This window comes from Triturus cristatus, chromosome 3_1 (assembly GCF_964204655.1).
Source record: "Triturus cristatus chromosome 3_1, aTriCri1.1, whole genome shotgun sequence".
Lineage (NCBI taxonomy): Eukaryota > Metazoa > Chordata > Amphibia > Caudata > Salamandridae > Triturus > Triturus cristatus.
In genome coordinates, this window is record NC_140583.1 from 109,930,970 (window position 1) to 109,957,074 (window position 26,105).

Here is a 26,105-nt window from a genome sequence, read left to right on the forward strand (position 1 = left end):
GGGGAGAACAATACTGAGTGCTGTGTATTATGCCAATCTGACACACGAGAAAATTACCTACACATAATATTCTTTTGCCCTGCTTATGCTAAATCTAGGAAGAAATGGATTAAACCTATTTGCCGAATTATGGGCATTAGGTCTTGTCTTGAGGCAGAAAGAATATTGAAAACTGACACTTCTCAAAAAAAAAATTCTGTGTCAGTAGATACCTGTTTGATGTGGGTATTATAAGAGTAAAGTATGGCTTGAAATGTTAGTGATCTTATGCACAAGTGCATTTTGGAACTATGCCGCCAATTAGCTTTGCACTTGCACTTTATAAACTAATGAGAGATTAAGTGGAATGTTCTGTTAAGTATACTTGTTACACTTAAAGCATTTGCATTTTTTGATTAGACTCCTACTAGGAAGTGGCACTTAAAGGACGTACAGACAGTCACCTACAGTCCTTGGTTACTCGCAATGTTATTTGATTTAAGTACTCCTCAAATGCCTTTGACATATTCAAAGATGCCTAGCATTTTATTGTATTTATGATATTTTTAAATTGTTAAATAGATGATCGGTTCCATTATCTCCTTTTTAAAAAAGTTTTTGTATTTAAATTGTGAATCTTTATGTAAATGGTCTAAAGCGGTACCTACGAAAGGTCACTCTTTCGTATGTGTTTCTTACCATTATGGTGTGTAACCTGTTATTTTGTATTTTTTATGGTTTAAATTAAACTGAAATAAAGATTTTAATTTGAACAGCTTGTGTAAGGACCTGTTCTTGGCTAGGAGTCAAGTGGCTCAGTGGCGGTATGGTGACGTGAGTGCAAATCTTGCTAGATTATATAAAGTTTGAAAGGAGAGGTTAAGACCCTTGTCTACTGGGGCAGAGGAATAATTGGGGAGGCCAATGAGAAGACTAATGCATTAGTTCAGTTTACAGAATACTAATTAAATTGCATGTTTTTGGATGCCTAGAATAGTATGTGTCAATGTATTTAATGTATGTTGGGTAATGTAAAGCGTGCAACATGGGGCTTCTATTCTCATTAGTGGGCTAAAGAAACTATTTTGTAGAGTCTTCTGGACATGGGATAGTTGTTGAGAAAGGGGGCAGTGGAAGATAGGAAATGTCTAGTGATTCACCTGCAGACTGCATTACCTTTCCACCATACATGTCACATCCATTTCACTGGTTACACACAGTACACAAAACTGATATTATGAATTTTTGGTTGGAAATCTAATGGATGGTAAAATATTATTAATAAAAAGCATTATTTTATTTTATTACATTGTATGTTCATTTTGCACACTTTCCTTCCAGCAGTGCATTGTTTCTATGTTCAGAAATGGATAGCGATTAAGAGCGATTAGAAAATGTTAGCAAAAAGTGAAATTTAAACTATTTTTAGTCCACTAGAAGAAATAAAACTTGTTTTGCAAATTTGGTCAAATCCACTCCACAGGTGAACTAAAGGAGAGGGTTTGTGCCCACTTGTCTCTATGCTGCCTCACCTACCCATACCTCAACACTTAGTGCTAGGAAGTGCGGACTACCCAAAGAAATTCTGATTTCATTCCAGAAACCAATCATGATGATCTTCCTAATGTAGGACCTATTTTCATTGGTTGGAAATGTGGCCAATCAGATTGTTGTTATTTCAGCTATCTCAATGACCACTCTTTTAACCAATCAGAATAGGACCTTGTGTTAGGCCAAATAGGTAATGGGAACCAGTCAGAATAACTGGATTGCCCAGAGACAAACTGCCCGCTAGTTGGCCAATACTGTTGCAGGCATCGTGAGCGCCTTGATATTTCTTGGTTTTATTTAACTCCATGGTAGATGGAAGTAGGTCCACTAAAAACGGTGGATTTGCTTTTGCTGCCCACAAAGTAACTATTACCAGTCCAACCTCTGATCAGTGCTAGCCCCCTAGAGTTATCGCAACTTTGGAAATTCACTTTGTGATAGCACACCCTCTGCTCTAGTTAAAAAGCTTTACTGTGGCTCAGAGCCACAGCTCAAAGGTTTTAATTTTGCAAATGTGCATCGATTTCCAGCCAGCTGTCTTCTGTTCAGCCTACTAGCTAAAATTGAAAAAATACACATTATGCAAGGCACATATTGACAGACATGGCTGGGAGGGTAAAGAAATGGTCCAAAATCCACCAGAGCATGTGACATTTGCTCAATCTCTGAAACTAAGAAGCAGGCAGCATATGACTAAGCAAAACGTATTTTCAGAAATCAGTGACCTATTCCCTCAGGCACTGTGTATAAAAAGGGTTATTTTAACTATTTCCATCTAACAAATAATACATTGTGTTACCAGGCCCTCACATTCCGCAACCTATATAGAGTTGTAAAGGCTAGAGCACAGCATTGCAACCCTGATCCAGTGACTAAACCACTGCTTTGAAGAATGTCCATGCTCAGGGGTATGGAAAGCAGACTACTGTATTCTGCAGCATACATTACAGGTATCGTTGAGTCAGATACCCACCTCACTAGGAGCTCCATGTCTTACCAGCTCAGCCATCTCCACAGTCACTACAAATCATTCACTGGGATGGAACACTCACAGCAGATCCATTCCCTACAATCCACAGCAAGAGATGAAGCATCCTCACACAGCTCAGACATGCAGCAAGCTAAGAAACAGTAAACCACCTCTACCACAACAAAGCCATCCAACAACCAGGCAAAAACTCACAAATGAAATACAACACTCAACGAAGAGGAAATATAAAATATTTACTGTGCGGTCCAATGGACATCACACTAGTCCGCACCCTCAATAGCACTCTCACAAACATCACATTACAAAACCTCTCAACACATATCTCACCATCCAACCACCTCCATCAATGGTCTTTCTAACAACTCATTGCCTGCACACAATATAACACATCGTAGTCCCAGAATGTCATTATAGCAACAGACTAAGATCACTTGTATTGCAACCAGCTTACATACAGAGCTGTACACCATTCCTGCACACAAAACAAACTGTTAATTCAAAACATACATTTAGGAGATCAAAACAATCTCCCAGTAAAACTCCAACCAAAACTCTACCAACCTCCTGCTGGTCCTCCATGCTGAGATCTGTACAAAGACCAGTCTACCAATGCCCATGGTGACACAAATGACCCAAAAGCAACAATCATGCATTACACACATACAGAAAACACTTTGCTAAAGTGCGACTCATTTTCCAGCTTTGTGTTTGAAATAAGAAAACTAAAATGAGATTTGCACAAACGTTTTCGCAGCAACAGAGGTTTCCAAACCCTACATACTTTTGCAACTGATGCTCAGACAAGTCCTATACCTGAAGGTAAATCGCCCTCACCTCTTCCAATTCAGATCTTAGCGACTCAGCGGATACTCTTGGTGGAACCCTCAGACCTCTAAACTAGATACTCCTGAGGTGATCTAGCATCTCTATTCTGGACTCCAAATTGTTGACACTTGAATGCACAGCTTTTGAGGAGCGATTTCCTCACATGCCTTGTCAGTCTCTATCTTAGGCCTTTGGCAAGACTACGAGATCCATGCACTACGATTTATCTTCCACTCCTGTAATTGGACTTCCTGGATCTTATATTTGTTCTTTCACAGCCTTGCAAAAAACTGGCAGTATTAAGTGCAAGGTCTTAGTGTGCCTTAGTAACACACAGGAGCAGGACCTTCTTGCCTCTTGACACTGCCTCAATGAATAGGACCAAGACTTGAACACTTTTGGGCTTAGGTGCAAAGGTACTTTAGAGTATGCAAAGTAATTCTCCTGTAGTACTCTTTTCCGTACTCTTAAATTCCTTAGTGAATTGGCCTTAATGGGAATAAAATAAGAATATTCTAGGAATATTGAGATAAAATTAGTACAAATAGAAAAGATTGAGCCATTTTTGCGCTCCTTTTCTTATAGGAAGGCGGATGTTTTGGGCCAAATCACCAAGGTATGTCTAAGTACGTAAAGTAGTACTCATGTTGCACATGTCAGGTACTCATAAAGGCCTTTCAGATTTGGCGCTATATAGTTTGGTAAATGCATGCTTCCTTTTTCCCTTATCTCTATATGTGGAAAGACCTGGATGCTGCCTTTTGGATTTAAATCTGGCTCGTGGCTTTGACTCTTCTGTACACATAACCCTTTAGATGGAGCAGAGTAGCAGAGAGCCCATGCACAGAATCGTGAAAGGATGAGAGCAGAGCTGGGAATGGAGGCAGTTGTACAATGGCCATGAAGACAGATGCCATGCCAACATTTAATTTCTCAGTTATATCAAGAGAGGAGCATTTAAAGCTTGGAATAATTATCCCTAATATATATTTTTGGAATATACAATTGCACTAACAGTTTTATTTATTGATGATGTTAACAGCTTTCAAATAAGTGGTTTGCCTTTTCCCACGACCGCCTAAGAAATCTGCTGACTGCACACAGTAATGGGTGAACTTCATTTGGCCAGACTGTTCTTAATGTCAAACTATGTTAAACTTTAAACTGCAAATAAAGACAAGACTTTGAGTGGGCAGATTTGGAAGGTACACTCAAGTCACTTTGGGTGGTTATAAAATGGGAACACTGGCAATTCTAGGCTTGATAGATTATTTGTAACAATCTATGAATGAAGTGTGGGAAGGCATATTGCACAGCGTTCCTTCCTTCAGCCCCTTCTCGTTCTGACAGCCTTGGGCAGGATGGATAAAGAAACAAACTGGTATGTGGGGCAAGGGGCCTACACCCAGTCTTTGCTGTATTCTTCATCACCATGAGCTATGTTAGTACTACACAGATCTGTTTAAGCATGAAAGCTCGCACGCGGCCCCATATGTTGACAGGTCCTGGTTCAACGCCCCCCATCTCCTTGGATTTTGTCTTTGCACATGGGGGATGTTTGGCATGACGCCTTTTTATACTATTGCTAGTGCTCTGAGCTCTACTGGAGCTGACTATCATCAGCAACTGCACAGTTCAAGAAAAGCTGCCCCCCTGCTAACCACTGAAAGGCACCCGTAAACCGTTGCCTGCCCCTCAACCTGCATAGCAAAATTATGTCATCCCCTCCTTTAACTAAAAAAAATATCATGCATTTGTTCTCAGGAAACTGCCTTTTTCGCCTAGGATGGCCACAAGTAAAGAGGCAATACTGGCCAGGCAACAAGGTCGATGAAGGTCAACTGTACATGGAGAGATCTCCATGTTTGTTTCAGGTACTCTACTTTGCCATTGTTGTAAACAAGCAAACTCAAGTCTGAAGGAGTGTTCATGCTTTCATAGTAGTCAGATGTCTCAAAGAACACTTCTGAGGTGCTGCATGACTTGTGGTGTTCTAATGTCTCTGGTACCAGTTAGGTGGCAAAACTGGATCACATGGGATGTTTACTACTTCTCAATCAAATCTCTGAAAATGATATTTGAAGCTACATCTATTTTTTTCACTATCAGAAAGTGAACACAGCGCTGATCAAACCCTTCTTTGAAATCCAGGCACTTTTAGACCAGTGGCTCTCTGTCCTGTTGAACTATTTCCACAATACTTCCATCACTACGGTTTAGTTCCTCGGAAAACCTCAGTTGCTTGTATACAGGAGCCTGTACAGTGTTTTTCAATCAGTCAATCAATCAGGGATTTGTAAAGGGCACTTCTCACCCGTGAGAGTCTCAAGGAGCTGGGGGGAAGAGGGGATTCAAGCAGCTCTGTCTCATCCGAAGACCCAGGTCTTGAAGCTCTTCCTCAATGCTTACAGTGTGGGAGTTCATCTGATACTGAGGTGGAGTGCATTCCAGGTCTTGACCACGATGTAGAAGGCTCTTCCTCCCTTTCTGGCACTGCGGATTTGTGCGATTTTAGCCAGGGCAAGTTCGGCAGAGCCAAGGTGTCTCTTGGGTGTGTAAAAGGAGATTCTTTCATTAAGGTATTGGGGTCCGCAGTCGTGGAGGGATCTGTAGGTGTGAGTGAGCAGCTTGAAGGTCACTCTCTTTTTGACGGGGAGCCATTGGATGTCCCCTAGGTGCTGGGCGATGTGGTGTTGTCATGGGATGCCGAGGACAAGTCTGGCTGCGGTGTTCTGTATGGTCTGGAGTTTGAGGAGTAGAGATTTGTTGATTACGGCATATAGGGCGTTCCCGTAGTCCAATCTGCTGGTTATGAGTGCTGGTTCAGAGTTTGACCAGGCCTGAGCCAAATACCTTGACTATATATTTTTACTCCTATTCTTTATAAAATACAATGGAGAAGGGGAGTGTAGGAGAGTGGCATCGACTGCATAGTTGCCACCAACTTTTTGCTGATGTTTTGACTGTTTTTTTACTCTAGCCAGGCTGTGGCCCTGCTATCCATGACCCCAGCCTATCTGCTTCCTCTCTAAACTGATGTGAGTACTTTAGGTACATACCAATTGGATACTGAGGACACCCTATGAGCCCTTGTAGATGGTAACCTAGGTACCCAGGGCATGGGTCCCTCAGAGGCCTACCAGGGGCTGCAGCACTTATTGTGCCACCCCTGGGACAGCCATAAAAACTGACACCACCAGACCACTACTGTAGTCTGGGTAAGGTGGTGATTGCACTCCTTACAGGGATATAGGGATCCTGTATCGCACCTATGTACAACACATATATCCTCATAGGTCACCCCTAAGTCAGGCCTTGCTAATCCTACAAGGCAGGGTGCTGAGATATGTGTGGGTGAATCCCTACCTGAGTAGGGCCCCTCTGCAACCTTCGTTAAAACTATTGCGAGGTTGTTTGTAGTGCAGCCATACCATATACTCTTAACCGCATTATGAGTAATCGCGATAGCGTGATAACTTGAGAGTGGCTGCACAGAACCATGTCATGTTTGGTGTCAAACATCGTGGAATCATACCCCCAATCCAGCCATGGGAGTGAGGGCATGATTCCCCCCTGCTAGAGGGGTGATATGGTAAAAGCTGCAGATTTTAGACACCAATTTAAAAGAGCACACGTAGTACAAAATGGATGCTACCCGCCACCCACACGATTCTGGCAGCCTGTTACTGGGCAGAACTCCAGCCACGGCAGCTGGACAATAGGGATCTTGTTGCAGGGAGGTGTCACCACCTCCCCAGACAGACTATGTGGATTGGAACTGGGTGGGTGCACCTTAGGATGTCTTTCAAACTTGCACATAGGCTTCTCCAGTGCCTACTTCTGCATACACCGGATCAGACCGGTTCAGGGGCATCCTGTCCCCTGCCCCGGCGGGAAACACACAAAGGGGAGAGGGTGTAGCTACCCTTTCCCGCCTGAACTCCCATTGGTTGGCTCTGATTCAGACACTCCCCTAATCCCTGGATAAAGGTGGGTGCAGGGTCCCCAGAGCCTCAGATTCATCTTGGACGAGAACTTTGCTTCAAAGACTTGAAACTTCAACGAGCTGGCGCTCAGCTGAATGAAGAAATCTCCCTTGGGGTAAAGGAGTTACCCCCCTGCTTGGCAGGCCCCTGAAACACTGCAAGTGACCCGGTTGGAACTCCGCTGCTCCTACGGACAAAGACTTTTGCCTACCCTGAGGTGGTTTCCCAAGCATCCCAGAGGCCAGTGAGTGTGCATAGCAAAGCTTAGCACCGTGGACCCCGTGGGTGCAGAGATACCCAATAACCCAGGACACCGGCCACCTCTTGCACTGCACACGAACCCGACCAGTGGGGAAGTTGTGCTTTGGCCCATCATTGAGCCAACCTCTCAGCATCACCTGTGCCAAAGGACAACGCCCCAGCCTGCTCTGGTGACCCATGGGCACATCTTGATGCACTCCAAATTGCTGCCTCCCGCGGTCCCTTGTCTCTCGACTGGTGGGCCCTAGCGGAGGTCAATCCTTACTTTAAAGGGCTCCCCTGGTTGCTCCAGGTCTGCTCTACAGTCTCCTCGCTGGAGACCTCGCTCAGACCTCGTGGGTCTGCACCGTAGCCGTTTCTTGATTCTTGCGTGGGTTGCGGTTGCCAAGGCTTAGTGGATCCAATCCGGACACTAACACCGCAGGGGCCTTCATCCTTTGTGGAACAGTCGCCCTCCAGAAGCTGGCCTTCCTTGAAACCTCCTGGACCCCGTGGCTGCTGATCCAAACCACCTGTCTTCCACCTGAAAACACCCGACATTGAAGGGCTCCTTCTCCAAAGGCCTCTGGTCACAGGCTAGTGACCCAAACTCTGTACCCACTGCTTTCAGATCCTTACCTTCAAGATCTACATCTTCAATCTGCACGACATCGACAACGCTTCACGCCAGCAGCAGTTCTTCACGTTTTTCCATTGAAAACGAGACATCGACCCGACACGAAAACTACCTATGCACCCGGCTTCCCTGGGGCAGGTAACGTGGGTGTGGGCCCTCCAAGAGCTTAACTATAAACTCCTGAACTTGAACTCCTGCTAGAAGTGTCCAGATTCTTGCAATTTCCAACCGCAACATTTCCCATAGGGTTTAATAGGGATCCCGACTGTAGTTTAAACACTGCACACGCTTCCCCTTTCTCACTACCTTGCGTGGTTTCGTAAGGGGCCAGCGATCCTAAGTGCCCTAGGCACGGTCTGCAGAACTGTCATGGTTCTTATACCACTTTTTAATATATGGTTCGGTCCCCCCCTGGGGCTCTATGATTCCAGTGCTATTTATGGTTGTTATAAATGCTTTTTTGAATTGTATCTTTACCTCCAGCCTCCAGCCTAGTGGGATTTGTTCTTAGAATAAATACATATATTTTGAATATATACCTGTGTGGACTACTCTTTCTTTTGGTCATTCAAGAGGTTATCCATGGTAAAACGATAAGCTTAACACTCCTTCAAGACTTAGCCTGAAGGCTGCTCTCCACAGCTACCTCTAGGATAGCTTTCTTTAAAGGTTGTCTTTTAACCTATCACCTTAAGAGTCGAATTGGACTGGTGCAAGGTGTCCCCTATAACTAGTGGACAGCATATGCCAGGCCAACTTCTCACATTGGTGTGCAGCAGTTGGATTCAAGCTTGCCATTGATTTACCAGATAACAAATTGAATTTCTAAAGTGAAAGCCACTTTGGTACTAAAGGTACATATAAATTCAGCATAGAATACAATAAGTTCTACTGAACTTAGGAGTTGTGTGTAGAGGGCTTAGCACACCTTGACTACAACTCAAGAAAGGGTTCAGTAGGCCACACCTAGTGTAGATAGATACAACAATCCACTACACTAGAAATGTCTTCAGGATCAGGAGCCCATAAGGTCCTGGAAGGACCCCAAAAGGTCCCAGTCGAGAGGTATGACAATCTCACTTTTGCTGAGCTTAGGGAGATGTGCACTGCTAGACATTTGAAGACAACCAAAGGTGCCAACACACAACGTCTCAGAGAAATTCTGCTCATTGCAGACTTCAAGCAGACTCTAGTGTCTGATGGGGTAGACAGGTTGGGTGGGCATCCCACAGAAGAGGACACCCAGGTAGTGGACTCTGATGAGGACCAGGAAGAGGACAATGAACTCGACCTGGAAGAACCAGACCACTCAGAACATGGAGGTGGGGGCCCAAGGGGTACCCCCTCCATCCCCAATGGGAGAGTGGTGGATCCAGGCAGAAAGAACAGATCACCCTCAAGGGGGTCTGCCCATTCTGGGAGATCCAACAGGACCTCTGCCTCTTCTCAGAGAAGAGAGTCCTCTGAAGAGAGGAAATGCAGACTGATCCGGTTTGAGCAAGCCAAGCTTCAACTCAGGAGAGAACAGCTAGCATTAGACAGGGAGTCCCTGGAGCTTCAGAAAGCTTCAAAGAAGTGGGGTCTAGAGACCTCTGGTGGCAGTAATAATACCCCTAGAGTTAGAGAGAGAGCTCCTGACAATAGGAACCTGCATAAGATTGTGCCCCCTTATCAGACAGGGGATGACATCCATAAGTGGATCACTGCACTTGAAAGGGCCTGTAAGGTTCAGAGGGTCCCAGTAGAGCAGTGGGCAGCAATCTTGTGGATCTCCTTTGCTGACAAAGGAAGAGACAAGCTCCTCTCTGTTAGAGAAGAGGATGCTGATGATTATTATATCTTGCGGAGTGCTTTAATAGATGGGTTTGGTCTAACCACTGATCAATACAGGTTAAAGTTCAGAGATACCCAGAAAGCACAGAATCAAGATTGGGTAGAATCAAGGCTCTGGAGGGTTGGTTAAATGGCAGTAAAGTAAATGATTACCAAGGATTATACAATCTCATCATGAGGGAGCAGATCCTTAATAACTGTCAGAATCAGCTATTGCATCAGCACCTGGTGGACTCAGATCTGACCTCTCCCCAAGAATTGGGAAAGAAGGCAGACAAATGGGTCAGAACCAGGATCAAGCCAAAAACTCCAGCCCTTGGGGGGTGCAAATAAAAAGGAAGATGCCAAAAACTCTGAGAAGGGTGGGGAAAAGGGAAAAGACCAGCAGTCTTCAACAGGCCCCCAAAAAGCAGCATCTGAGAATTCCCAATCTAACAAAGCTAAACAGCCAAGGAAGCCATGGTGTAAAAACTGTAAGCAGAAAACCGATTGGACTTCAGACTGTAACAAGGCCAAAGACTCCACAACTACCACTCCACCTGCCCCCAAGTCATCTGTTCCCCCTAATTCAGCTATATGTGGTGGTACACAGAATAAGGGTATAGTAGGATTGACCCAGGGATCTGGAGAGGACTCTGGCCTAGTCAGAACAGCTACTCAGGCTGTGCTAGTTTGTGATGGGGACCTGTCCCTATTTGTGAGTCCCAGTGGTCTGGGCAAATACAAACAACAGCCTAGGATAAATGGAAGGGAGTCTCTAGCATACAGGGACACAGGGGCTAGTGTCACCATGGTGACTAAGGACCTTGTGGACCCTAGCCTAATCATACTTGGGGAAACTTACCAAGTGACCAATGCGAGCAATGTCAGTACTAACCATGCTCTGGCAGTTGTGAACTTCTCTTGGGGAGGGGTAACTGGCCTAAAGAAGCTTGTGGTGAGTGCAGACCTACCAGTATAATGTTTGCTAGGAAATGATTTGGAGACTTCAGCATGGGCTGAGGTGGAGCTAACTACTCATGCAGCAATGCTGGGTATCCCTGCAGAAGTATTTGCCCTGACAAGGTCAAAAGCTAAGCTGACAGAAACTGAACAGGCCTTGGATCCTGGAAAAATGGACCAAGGACCTCCCAAGAGGAGTAGTAGGAGGGGTAAGGCGGTATCTTCCCCCCAGGATCAGTCTGAAGAGACTCTTGTAGCAGAAGAGGATCTGACCCCTAAAGAAGGAACTGTCTCAGAGGAACTTGAGCCTGATCAGGTTGAGTTCTTGGGGACAGGGGGACCTTCTAGGGCAGACTTGAGCCTGGAGCAGCAAAGCTGCCCCACTCTTGAACCCCTCAGACAGCAGGCTGCAGCTGAGGCTGCTGGGAATGCTGGTGGAACCCATAAGGTATATTGGGATGATGGGCTCCTTTACTGTGAGGGTGGAGACCCCAAGCCCGGTGCAGCCAGGAGGTTGGTCATACCTCAGAAGTTTAGGGGTTTCCTGCTCACACTAGCCCATGATATTCCCTTAGCAGGACACCTAGGCCAAAATAAGACTTGGGACAGAATTGTCCCTCACTTTCATTGCCCTCAAATGAGAGAGGACTGCAAGAGTTGTTGTAGCTCTTGTATTACCTGCCAAGCCAGTGGCAAGGCAGGTAAGTCCACAAAGGCCCCTCTGATACCACTACCTGTGGTGGGGGTTCCCTTTGAACGGGTTGGGATTGACATCGTTGGTCCCCTTGACCCACCAACAGCATCTGGGCACAGGTTTATACTGGTGGTAGTGGATCATGCCACCAGGTACCCAGAAGCTATTCCCCTTAGAACCATCACAGCACCTTTGGTGGCAAGAGCCCTCCTGGGAATCTTTTCCAGGGTAGGGTTCCCTAAGGAGGTATTGTCTGACAGAGGTACAAACTTTATGGGTAGTTACCTCAAGACAATGTGGAAAGAGTGTGGTGTTAACTACAGGTTCACCACCCCTTATCCTCAATGCAATGGGCTTGTTGAAATATTTAACAAGACCCTCAAGGGTATGATCAAAGGACTCCCAGAAAAGCTCAGGCGAAAATGGGATGTTCTTCTGCCCTGCCTTCTCTTTGCATACAGGGAGGTGCCACAGAAGGGAGTTGGTTACAGCCCTTTTGAACTTTTGTCTGGCCACCCTGTCAGAGGGCCACTCTGTCTAGTGAAGGAGGGATGGGAGTTACCTCTCAAACCCCCTAAACAGGATATTGTGGACTATGTACTTGGTCTCCGCTCCCAGATGGCCGAGCACATGAAAAAGGCAACAAAAAACCTTGAGGCAAGTCAGGAATTACAAAAAGCCTGGCATGACCAAAAGGCTGTACTGGAGGTGTACCAGCCAGGACAGAAGGTATGGTTGGTGGAGCCAGTGGCCCCAGCAGCCCTCCAAGACAAATGGAGTGGACCCCATACCATATTGGAACAGAAGGGAGAGGTCACCTACTTGGTGGACCTTCGCACCCTCAGAAGTCCCCACAGGGTACTTCACATACACAGACTGAAACCATATGTGGACAGGGCTGACATGGGCTTGCTCATGGCAACTGATGAGGGACAGGAGGAGGAGAGTGACCCTCTCCCAGACCTGCTCTCACAACCCTGATGATGGGTCAGTAGATGGTGTAGCCTTGGCAGGCAGCCTCACTGCCCAGCAACAGTCTGACTGCAGACAAGTTCTCCAGTCATTCAGACATATGTTTTCACTGACTCCAAGTCAGACCACCTGGTGCACTCATGAAGTGGACACTAGGGACAGTCTGCCTGTGAAGAATAAGATCTACAGGCAACCTGACCATGTCAGGGACTGCATAAGGACAGACGTCCAAAAGATGTTGGAATTGGGAGTTATTGAGCCCTCAGATAGCCCTTGGGCTAGCCCAGTAGTCCTGGTACCCAAGCCTGACACCCAGGGTTGCAAGAAAGATATGAGGTTCTGTGTGGACTACAGAGGACTCAATGCAGTCACTAGGACTGATGCACATCCCATTCCCAGAGCAGATGAGCTCATAGATAAATTGGCCTCAGCCAAACATCTGAGCACATTTGATCTGACAGCTGGCTACTGGCAGATAAGGTTAGCTGGATCTACAAAAGCCAAAACAGCATTTTCAACCCCTGGTGGGCACTATCAATTTATCGTAATGCCCTTTGGTTTGAAAAATGCACCTGCCACGTTTCAAAGGTTGGTGAACCAAGTCCTCACATGCCTGGATGACTTTAGTGCAGCATATCTAGATGATATTGCTGTCTTCAGCTCCACCTGGGAGGATCACCTGATCCACCTAAGGAAAGTTTTGGAAGCCCTGCAAAGGGCAGGACTCACTATCAAGGTTACCAAATGCCAGATAGGGCAGAGTCAGGTTGTGTACCTGGGCCACCTTGTAGGTGGAGGCCAGGTTCAACCACTACAGAGCAAAATCAAGACCATCATGGACTGGGTTGCTCCAACCACCCAGACTCAGGTCCGAGCTTTCTTAGGCCTGACTGGATACTACAGAAGATTTGTAAAGGGATATGGATCCATTGTGACCCCCTTAAATGACAACCTCTAAGAGGATGCCCAAAAAGGTTCAGTGGACTGTCAGCTGTCAGAAAGCTTTTGATGACCTAAAACAGGCCATGTGCTCTGCTCCAGTGCTTCAAAGCCCCAACTACTCCAAAGAATTCATAGTTCAAACTGATGCATCTGAGGTGGGGGTAGGTGCTGTATTATCACAACTGAATGAAGAGGGCCAGGATCAACCAGTAGCTTTTATTAGCAGAAGGTTGACCCCCAGAGAGAAACGTTGGTCAGCTATAGAGAGGGAGGCCTTTGCTGTGATCTGGGCCTTGAAGAAGCTGAGGCCATACTTGTTTGGCACTCACTTCATTGTTCAAACCGATCATAAGCCCCTCCTATAGCTAAAACAGATGAAGAGTGAAAACCCCAAACTACTCAGGTGGTCCATTTCCCTACAGGGGATGGACTATACAGTGGAACATAGACCTGGGAGCAACCATGCCAATGCAGATGGCCTCTCCAGATATTTCCACTTAGAACATGAAGACTCAACTGGTCAAGGTTAGTTTAATGTCCCTGCGTTTGGGGGGGGGGGGGTTATGTAGGAGAGTGGCATCGACTGCATAGTTGCCACAACTTTTTGCTGATGTTTTGACTGTTTTTTTACTCTAGCCAGGCTGTGGCCCTGCTATCCAGGACCCCAGCCTATCTGCTTCCTCTCTAAAATGATGTTAGTACTTTAGGTACATACCAATTGGATACTGAGGACACCCTGTGAGCCCTTGTAGATGGTAACCTAGGTACCCAGGGCATGGGTCCCTCAGAGGCCTACCAGGGGCTGGAGCACTTATTGTGCCACCCCTGGGACAGCCATACAAACTGACACCACCAGACCACTACTGTAGTCTGGGTAAGGTGGTGCTTGCACCCCTTAGGGCCCCTCTGCAACCTTCGTTAAAACTATTGCGAGTTTGTTTGTAGTGCAGCCATACCATATACTCTTAACCGCATTATGAGTAATCGCGATAGTGTGATAACGAGAGTGGCTGCACAGAACCATGTCATGTTTGGTGTCAAACATCGTGGAATCATAACCCCAATCCAGCCATGGGAGTGAGGGCATGATTCCCCCCTGCAAGAGGGGTGATATGGTAAAAGCGGCAGATTTTAGACACCAATTTAAAAGAGCACACGTAGTACAAAATGGATACTACCCGCCACCCACATGTTTCTGGCTGCCTGTTGCTGGGCAGAACTCCAGCCACGGCAGCTGGACAATAGGGATCTTGTTGCAGGGAGGTGTCCTCACCTCCCCAGACAGACTATGTGGATTGGAACTGGGTGGGTGCACCTTAGGATGTCTTTCAAACTTGCACGTAGGCTTCTCCAGTGCCTACTTCTGCATACACCGGCTCAGACCGGTTCAGGGGCATCCTGTCCCCTGCCCCGGTGGGAAACACACAAAGGGGAGAGGGTGTAGCCACCCTTTCCTGCCTGAACTCCCATTGGTGGGCTCCGATTCAGACACTCCCCTAATCCCTGGATAAAGGTGGGTGCAGGGTCCCCAGAGCCTCAGATTCATCTTAGACGAGAACTTTGCTTCAAAGATTTGAAACTTCGACGAGCTGCCACTCAGCTGAATGAAGAAATCTCCCTTGGGATAAAGGAGTTACCCCCCTGCTTGGCAGGCACCTGAAACACTGCAAGTGACCCGGTTGGAACTCCACTGCTCCTACGGACAACGAAGACTTCTGCCTACCCTGAGGTGGGTTCCCAAGCATCCCAGAGGCCAGTGAGTGTGCACAGCAAAGTTTAGCACCGTGGACCCCGTGGGTACCGAGATACCGAATACCCCAGGACACCGGCCACCTCTTGCACAGCACATGAACCAGACCAGTGGGGAAGTTGTGCTTTGGCCCATCATTGAGCCAACCTCTCAGCATCACCTGTGCCAAAGGACGACGCCCCAGCCCTCTCCGGGGACCCATGGGCACATCTTTACGCACTCCAAATTGCTGCCTCCCGCGGTCCCTTGACTCTCGACTGGTGGGCCCTAGCCGAGGTCAATCCTTACTTTAAAGGGCTCCGCTGGTTGCTCTAGGCCTGCTCTACAGTCTCCTTGCTGGAGACCTCGCTCAGACCTCGTGGGTCTGCACCGTAGCTGTTTCTTGATTCTTGTGTGGGTTGCGGTTGCCAAGGCTTAGTGGATCCAATCCAGACACTAACACTGCATCGGCCTTTATCCTCCGTGGGACAGTCGACCTTCAGAAGCTGGCCTTCCTTGAAGCCTCCTGGACCCCGTGGCTGCTGATCCAAGCTACCCGTCTTCCACCTGAAAACACCCAACATTGAAGGGGTCTTTCTCCAAAGGCCCCTGGTCACTGGCTAGTGACCCAGACTGTCCCCTCTGCTTTCAGGCCCTTACCTTCAAGATCTACATCTTCAATCTGCACAACATCGACGACGCTTCACGCCTGCAGCAGTACTTCACGTTTTTCCATTGAAAACGAGACATCGACCCAACACCGAAAACGACCTATGCACCCGGCTTCCCTGGGCAGGTAACAATGGTACCTCGGTACTGTCGTGGGTGTGGGCCCTCCAAGAGCTTAACTCTAAACTCCTGAACTTGAACTCCTGCTAGAAGTGTCCAGATTCTTGCAATTTCCAACCGCGACATTTCCCATTGGGTTTAATAGGGATCCCGACTGTAGTTTAAACACTGCACACGCTTCCCGTGGGTCCCCTTTCGCACTACCTTGGGTGGTTTCGTAAGGGGCCAGCGATTCTAAGTGCCCTAGGCACTGTCTGCAGAACTGTCGTGGTTCTTATACCACTTTTTTAATATATGGTTTGGTCCCCCCCGGGGCCCTGTGATTCCAGTGCTATTTATTGTTGTTATAAATGCTTTATTAAATTGTATCTTTACCTCCAGCCTCACCAGAGACTAGTGGGATTTGTTCTTAGAATAAATACATATATTTTGAATATATACCTGTGAGGACTACTCTTTCATTTGGTCATTCAAGAGGTTATCCATGGTAAAACGATAAGCTTAACACTCCTTCAAGACTTAGCCTGAAGGCTGCTCTCCACAGCTACCACTAGGATAGCTTTCTTTAAAGGTTGTCTTTTAACCTATCACCTTAAGAGTCGAATAGGACTGGTGCAAGGTGTCCCCAATAACTAGTGGGCAGCATATGCCAGGCCAACTTCTCACAGGGAGAGTTCAACGTCTGCTTTTATCTTATTTCTTGCAATCTGTAGTGTCAAAGCAAGCCAGTCCTTGGCCAACAGTACTGCATTACTTTCACCTGACCTGCAGGATGTATAGCGTTGGTCTTCAGAGCCAGATTTTGTATCTGCTCTATATCAGAGGATATGGTGTTGTCTACATACAGTATTACTGCTTCTTCTATATGAAGAATAGTCACAAGCAATAGTAACACATGCAGTCATTCCACATGTGAGACTACTGCATACAAATAAATGAGTAAATAGAGGATGATTGAGAATTTGAGAAAAATAGTTGCGCCCGCCTGACACAGAACTGTGGTTAGGGGTTGGAATGGCTCATGTGTACACTGGGCATGTTGCGCTCATTGCCTGCCTACATCAGATGGCTGCGGGCATCTTCCAGCCTGTCCTGAAATGGCGTGGGCAGGGCAGCTCTTCTATCCAGCCAGGGTGGAGTGACCCCCAGCTTCTTTGGTTCTGTACTTTCCTGAGGAGTGCGGTTGTCACAGTGGGGTTACGACGGTTGGTGTATTAATGGTGTGTGTGGAAGAAAGAAAAAATAACCAGAGTACCTTCATCGGAGATGTTACTCAGCCCCCTTACAGGACTTGCCTTAACATTGACTCCATCAATGCTATGCAGCCAACCCCATAGTCTATGGTCTTTAGGCGCATAGTCCTGCTCTTCCCACTCTCTTTGATCTTCCTCAGTGACCAATTGCAGGATGACCACTTTTAACAGGTAACGCAGCACCTGTGCTGATACAGTGTTGGAAATGGCCCGTTTTGCAGGGTTATCCCCAAACCTTTTGCTTCTTCCTCCTATTTTTTCCTGACCCGTGGTTGGCTTTAGGACTCTGGGCACTTTACCACTGCTGATCAGTGCTAAAGTGCATATGCTCTCTGTGTAAATTGTTATTGTAATTGGTTATCCATGATTGGCATATTTGTTTTCCTAGTAGTTCCCTAGTAAAGTGCACTGAGTGTGCCAGGGCTGGTGATTCAAATGCTACTAGTGGGCCTGCAGCACTGATGGTGCCACCCACATGAGTACCCCTAATATGGTGTCTCAGGCCTGCTACTGCAGTTCCTGTGCGCAGTTTGTTAACTGCCATGTTGTCCTGGCCAGTGTATACACTTGCCAGGCCTGACCCTTCCCTTACAAACTGGACACCCCCATGGTATGCCCAAGGTACCGCCCTGGGCAGGGTGCAGTGTATGTGAAAAGTAGGACATGTTCTAGTGTGGGTAACATGTCCTGATAGAGAAATACTGCCAATGTCGTTTTTCACTATTGAAAGGCTATCTTGCCCATAGGATAACATGGGGAATGCTGTGTAACATATTTACCTGTATATCTTCCCATAACGGCAAGATCGACATATGTAATCTGGAATCCCTGAACTCAGAATTTAATAACACATCTTTTAGTGAAGATGTTTTTAAATTCTAAGTTTGGTAATAGCACTTTTAGAAAGTGGCTATGTTCTTGTTCAGCCTTTGTGTGTCTCTGCCTGTTTGAGGATTGACTGTCTGGTTTGTGAGTGACATGGACTGGGGTGGCTCCAGGAGGCTGGGTGAGTCAGCACTAGGCTGAATAGACCTATCTGCATGTAGAGTGGTGGGAGGAGTAGCATCTGGGTCTGAATAGGGCTGTGTCTACCTTACACAATGCTGGCTCCATCTCCTGCGGTGCGTCCGATGACCCTGGCCCACACTCACAAAGGATGAAGATGTGCACTGGCAGAGTGCACCCAGAACTGGTTTGGACTGGGTCCAGGACCCCTCACGCATGAAGAACAAAGACTTTTGGGATATAAAAGTAGAGCTGAGACCCCTGTAAAATTAGACTAGGAAAAACATTGTGATCAAGAAGGAATCCATTCCAAAGAAGTACAGCCAGGAAGACTGAGGAAAAGTGCTGCCATTGCTGAGTGTCTGGGAGCTGACCTGCAGTTGCTGTTATTGCTGAGGAAGAGGACTAAAGGACTTTCTGCTGTGTGCTGTGTCCCCCTTGCTTGAAGAGGAGCGGTGCTGTGTGCATTGTCCTCTCTGAAGTGTACCTGTCTCCAAGGGCCTGAGGAGAGCTGGCCTCCAGTTGTGGGGACTCAGGCACATCAAAGTTCCCAAGATCGCCTATGAGAAGATGTGAGTGTGTATACAGCTGGTGAATTCATGTGCAGCCTGATACTGGGACGCTGTGCCTATTGCCCCACCAACGCTATGTGGGTGTGGCTGCAGTCAGCCCTGCTGGGACCTTGGCCTTTGTGAAGTTGGCGTGAGTCTCGAAGTGCTACGTGGGGGTCAAGCCAGATCGCTATCGAAGGGAGGAGAGCAGCACCGCTGTGTGCGTGTAACAGTGCGCCTTCCTGCCTGCATTGGCAGTACCGCTGTGTTTGTGTGCCAGCGCGCCTTCCTGCCGGTATTGTGCCCTCGTGAAAACCTGACTCTGCCCCGATAGTCCCCGACGCTGAGGCATGTGTCTGTGCTCAGCTGGGAACCGCCGAGAAGTGCAACCAGAATCGGAGTCGGGTCCATTATCAGGACTGCAGCCGCAAAGTGTGTGAAGAGCTGTGGGCCCGAGTCCTCGAGTACCCAGCCCGGGGTTGAGCCCACTATCGGGACTGCAGCCGCAAGAAAAGTGAAGAGTCGCGGGCCGTTACCTGGCAACAAAGGACTCAAAGTCGAGGGAAGTCGATGAGCGGCGTGCCCCACCCAGCAGAACGTCAGCCCGAGCCGATGGAGAGCCCCGCTCGAGTGCGAACCGCAGCGCCAGTCAAATCCGACCAAGGTGACGCTTTAACCCACCCTGCTGTATTACCTGGAGCGGGTGGAGTGTGCGCGGGTGCGGGGGAATTGTACAAATAATTTGTTAAAGACCGCTACAGCCCAAACCGGTTCACAGAGGAGCCGCGGTATCGGAGCCCGTCCTGGTTATCATACTTGCAATCCTCGCGCTAATAAGGAACTGTGACAGTTAATGGACAGCGTAGCGCAAAGTTTACTTTGCAATCATCAATTGGGGCCAGTATTGTGAGATGCACCCATGAAGGAAAAGCGTCTTGGGTTACAAATGCAACACGCTGCGTTACGAGTGCAGCGGCACATTACTAAGGTATGCAACATTGAAAGAAAGCGTCCTTGGTTACAAACACAGCACTCTGGGTCACGAGTGCGGCAGGGGCATTGTTGAGGAGCGCCTCATTTGCATTTTGTGAAGTAACTATCCACACGTTAGCAACAAGGGCTCACAGCCATACTGAGCCTACAAGTGTTTTTATTCTTACCAGTACGTTTTTACAAAGAGAACCTTGCTAAAGTGAACTTTTCTCCAAAAAACATTGCTACAGTAAACCTTTTATTAACAAACCAATATTGGTAGAGAATCTATTTTTGTATGTGGGATTTATGTTGACTCTGCCTAATCAAAATAAAGTGATTTATATTTTTATAAATACCATGTGTGGCATCCATTTGTGGTGTTTCACTGTGTTACTGTGAGTGTTGGTACAATTACTTTACACATTGCCTTGGGGATAAGCCTGTCTGCTCATGCCAAGCTACCAAGGGGGTGAGCAGGAGCTATCAACAGTGTGTTTCCCCCTTGCCCTGACTAGAGTGGTGGTTTCGGCCTGGCTTAGGCGCAAGCCCTAGCCCTAGCCAACAGGAAATCCCATTTCTAACATACAGTGATTGCAGTAAACACCTGGGTGGGTGTGTCTTCAGGCTCAGCTGCAACAGGCGCCATGCAGCCTGGGTGTCTGGCCTCATGGAGATAGAGGATAGAATCCATCTTTCACTTTTATTTCTAAGGCTGAATGGCTGCCAGGCAGTGCTTATTTGGGCCGGAGCTTTCCAGTGCTGAGCACTTAATTGGTTTCCGGTGCTCGGCACCGGCACCTAATTGTCAAGACCACACTTAGGGCAGTCTGCCACAAGGTGGCGCTGCTCATGTAATTTAGAGATTAGCAGTATAACAGTGTTTAGGAAAACAATAAACATTACAAAATGAGTAATGCCTGCCTCTCCAGCTATTCCTTTAGCTTTGGGGACCTGGAATAATCTGAACTGTCGCATTCACACGTGAGAGATGGTCAGTAGTTGTTTTGGCAGGGATGGCAGGGGCGATGGGTGGTGCAAGCTGCAGTGGCCTCCTGGTCAGAGCCCTAGCACTTCATATTTTACAAATTAAGCACTGCTGCCAGGTGGCATGGGATGCACTATGTAGCATGTGGAGTCAATGCATAAGGATAGCATATGGATAAAAGATTCTACGAGTGGCATGTGTTTTTGTGAAATATGTTTGTTGTACAATTATTTTAACAATCTTGTGCAGTGACAGCAATTTCAAGGACTGCGGTGCATCACGTCACTCACAAGATATTCCTGAACTAATCAGTTTTTTCATTACATGGTCTTAGGATGAAAGTTGGCACAGTACTCTGTCAAGTCCCAAATGTCTTTCAGCCAGGTTGGTCTATTCTGTTTCTGATAGTGTAAAGTACCTTTACTCTCTACCAGTGGGTCCATAGAGCATGGCACTTCCTTTCTGAATGTGATAAAGATCACTGACAAATCACACTAGAAAAAGTGTAACCACATCTATCTCAAAACAGTAAAGTGAATCACTGCGCCAAAATATTCTTCAGAACATACGAGGCCTGAAGAAAGCCCAAGTGAGTGCCAATCTTAATGGTGCAACATTTCTCAACTAAGTAGTCAACCACTAAGGGCCGAACAGCAATATGGCCTAAAGAATAAAATAGGCACTGTAGTAAACCAAACTTAAAAGTGGCGTCACCTTACCTTGGTTGTCGTGCATGCACATGGGTCCATCTCTCAAATAATTGGCAACATGGCAATTTTGGGGACGGTTCACTGGAAGGTGAAGATAATTGGCACCCAGGCGATGCCTGTGGGTATCTGGATATGAGAAAAGACGACCCTGAAAACAAAGCAGGTAATTCCCAGCATGAGATTTTGTCAGTCTCTTCATATCTATAACAAAAAGGTTTGCATCACAAAACACTCCAAGTTTTAAAATAAAGCAAAATCAAGGGCAGACTTGTAAATTTAACTCTCAACCAAGTGATCTTTTCAAGTTCTTTAATTCTGCACTGTGGAAGGATTGTTTTAGAATTCTTACCAATCACAATCAATTTTAGTATGCAGTTGTGTCAAACAAATGTCTGTATCCATCTGATTTTTAAGATACTCAGACTAGATACATGGCATACACTTGAACTAAATTGAACCAATTTTCACTGTTAGTGGCAAGCCTGAAAACCTGCCACCAGTCCCTGCCTCTGGGATCCAGCTTGGACACCCTTGAATATCCCGGAAGTTCATTTACAACAAATCACTATCCCCATGGGTTCATACACAACATAAGGCACAGACGAGCACAGACTGCGTAGTGCCAACCAAGCCAACCTTCTACATGAGGACAGCTAATGTCCTTTCGCTGTTTGCTATTCCCTGCTCTGTGTCCAAGATGAAGTCACATAAATCTTTATCCACAGAGAGGCTGATGGGGATTCAATCTACAATCATGAATCAGTAAGACCACTGAATGCTGTGATTTTAAGCTTGATTAGAAACCTGCAACTGACTTGATAATACTTTATATCCATAATAAAAGTAGCCAATGCTCTCTGGAAATGAGTGTTCTGGAATATTTAAAGTCCTAAAATAGGTGGAGCAACCCCATGTCATGGGGCAGTCGTAAATGCATAAAGACATCCAACAGTTTAAGAAGACGCACCTTAGAACTTCAATGCCATCAGAAGTTATACATTGTGGGGGTTGCAGTTTTTTAGTTTGTTTTCTTTTGTCTTATTATTAAAAATAATTATTTGTTCAAGCTGCTGATTTGCCGCTGTAAAGGTATCGCTCTAAAAAACAAGCCACGTTGACATTCAATAGTGGTCTCTAAGTGGCGCCCAAAAGACAACTGCACAGATGTAGTTAAAATAACATATGTTTGCAGATAAAACTACTTCCCATTTTGTGGACCCTCTCCCCTGACCTACTACACACCTTTGTGTCACCAGGCCTTATTGTCAAGAGACAGTGACAAACGGCCAAACGATCGACAAATCTTTGTGTCATTTTTTTTGAACGCTCTCTCATTTACCCTACTACGAGCAAGGAGTGTAGATCACCATATTACAGATTATGTCATCTTTGGGCTACTACAACATGGTGTACATGTGCACACAAAAAAGGAACAAACCAATGGAAAAACTGCACAAGGTGGGGAATGAAGCAGTCAGTTTCTGGATGAAACTGAAGATATTCAGCCAGATCACACTGTCATAAATCACTCCATGTGCTCCCATACAATAAAAGATCAGGTTTAAAAAATATACATTTTAGGCTGTGCAAAGGACTTTCTGGGGCAAAGCACCAAGCATCCTTTAATCCTGGGCACCTCACTGAACTCTACCCAGAGATTCGGATCCCATTATTCCCAAAGTCAAGCAGCTCTCACAGACGCATCCCTGACAGAGTGCGAGCTCGTTTCTCACCAGGGTAGCATGATGCTCTGGGATCGGTACTCTGGGGTGCCATCATCTCCACACGGTTTTGAGGTGCAAAATACGAACCTAAGTAACAGGAAACCCCACTAAATGCAAAAAGTCTCGAACCCCCATGCAGAAAAGACCCATCGCCTATACATGCAGGACACTTGATTGTCACCATGTCCCCCTTCTCATCGCTCCACTGAGAATGGATGAGCACACAGATAGTCTTACACCGGCGGTTCGAATCAACACTTCTACTAGTGTTCTCGAAAACCACAAGAGGACGTCCCAGCACTCGACAAACAATGCCGTTGCATCATTTGTGCATCTTTAGAGCAGGCACTTGTCATGACACAACTTCCCTTTTCCCCTCACGACTGAGGCCCTGGAATTTGTGCAAGGAAATCTACATCGGATCACTACTATCAGAGGTCAAACACTCCCGCCTAACAGCACGCTCAACAATTGCGTATCTAGACTGCAGCATCAACATGCGGTACATTTTCCTGAAAGAGGTGTTGGCATACGGTGCTGATGGGCAACATTGCCACTTGTGTGATGAATTCCAAACCCTGCTCAACATTTTGCATGGGGTCTTCACTTTGGAAGGTCCAGCTATCCAAATCTGAATAAAGGTTGTCTTACATGAAATATAGTTTAACTCAGGACTATGCAATGAATGGATGCTCAACAACTTTTTAAATTACCACGTTTATCTCCAAATATGAGGGAGGGAGGGAACAGAACGAAGAAATGCCATGACGAGGCCAACTTTTAATACTTGAATCTTTTCGAAAACAAATAGAGGCATTCCCTAAAACTTTCCTCCCATTAAAAGTGCTGAACATGGATGCAAACCTTTAACCCTGCACTACGAGCCAAAGCATTTCGGAATGTTACTGCAAGTTACCGTGACAATACTGTTCTCCTGTTTAAAGCATTTTATGGCAACTCTCTGAGGACCACTCTCGGTATCAAGGCAAGTGGATAAAGAGCGTACAGAACTCTTCCCGATGAGGGAAACAAAAATACTTTCCACAGACGACCAGGTTTTCCAGAGTATTACTGCAAATTATGGTTATTTTTATGTTATGCTGTCACAAAGAGATCAATTGCAGAATAACCTACATATTTGAAGATGTTCGATAATTGATTTTGATTCATCTCCCTAATTGCGGTGTCTGCCATGACACACGTGCAACAAAGTATCAGTCCTCGAGACGCTTGGACAATGCCCAGACTGTCAGCACCTCCTTAAATGAGAGTGCTGTGGCTTTACTGCCTAGGTTCATTGTGCAGTTTAGTGGATTTTTCAAATTTTCAAACGTTCAGTAAAACAGTTGATATAAAGAAAGTAAAACAGACAGAATAATGAAGTATTATAGAGAAAATTGTATCATCATTACCCAGAGAGATAAAAGAAAAGAGCTAAAATAAAGATATGATCAGGGTAGACAGCTGTCTTGTATGTGATGGTGTTAATCCCACGAGAGGGAAACAATTTTACTCCATACAGTTCAATCTTATTCAGGATGAGCGGATGGTCATCGATCTTCATTGAGTGAGGTTTTTTTTTTAGATTTCACAATAGTCGGAAGCAGCATGTTCCCATTACAGTATTTGGTCCCTGCATCCCGTTGAATGTGGAGAGCTTTGAGTGCTATCGAAACATGGCTGAGTCATCTGCTTCCAACAGGATTTGGACACAGGAACTATTTGGAAACCTTGTAGTATTAGTGTCCGAGACAACTCTAACTTCCATACAGATGCGTAAATGGGCTGCAGTCCCTGAGTCCCAGCACCACTGCTGTAGGTTCCGCTACAATTAAATGCAAGCATTTCTCTTCCTCTGTCGCCTGAGACCTCCCAGGTGGGCCATGAAAACATTAAGTGATGCAACTGTGATTGAAGCTCCTCAAAGAGAACCTAGTTTTGGTAATTTCCTCATCGCCACAAATCTATTTTGAATTCAGAAGCCAACAGAATCCTGTTCATTTATCTTCCTTATCGAAATGTCCAATTTTTGGTGGATATGTCTAATTCAGTCTGTACTGAGGTACCAGACAGATAGGACCAACTGTCCATACTGTAAAAGCTAAGTTTGTTCTGTGTTTTGTAGTCATGGTTGCATAGATCTTGTGCTCTTTCCTCCCTAGCTGCCACCACATACCAGTTACCGCTGAAGTGTGTTTCTAAGATGCTCATGCCTTAAGCTGAGAAAATACATTGTGTGTACCTATGGAAAATCCCAATATTACCAGCAGACCTACAGCCGCTTAGACTCACCAGGCTCCTATCGGTCATCTCAACAAGGGTGAGGATGACAACCTGCTCTCTTCGACTATGCAGTAAACAGAGCAAGATGTTTGGTCCACATGTTCGGTGTGGCCCACAGCCCAGTGGTGTCATTAGTAAGCTGTGGCGTAAGCTTATTTCATCTTTTGACAAATGGCTAAAAGAGAAGCCAGTGAGCTGACCTTAAGAAACGCTTTTTGCTATAATCTTGATCCACATGGTCTCCTTGCTCAGATTCCATGTCGTACTGTTCTTTGTTTTCTCCTACATCTGCCTCCTAAGGTGCAACTTTGGTTCCCCTTTTGGGTACTAAGGACTTAGAAGAAAGTCTCCACGCATCTTTGAACTCCTGAACTGGATGATAACTGCTTAAAAGTGAATGATACCACAGTATTGGAATAAAATTAATATCTGGAAAGAATATTACACTCTAAATATTGTTTATGTACAAGTTTATTGTTTGGACAGTGAACTACATATGGGCTAGTGGA

The 26,105-nt window shown here is 46.1% G+C and overlaps 1 protein-coding gene across 1 annotated transcript in view; it reads right to left on the reverse strand.

The window, feature by feature from the left end:
- LOC146859792 (catalase-like) overlaps positions 1–26,105 on the reverse strand; it is a 161,914-nt gene that overhangs the window by 49,388 nt on the left and 86,421 nt on the right. Inside the window, exon 9 of the mRNA XM_085643514.1 lies at positions 21,599–21,737. Within this exon, the coding sequence (XP_085499640.1) occupies positions 21,599–21,737 (139 nt within the window). The remainder of the gene's footprint in view (positions 1–21,598; positions 21,738–26,105) is intronic.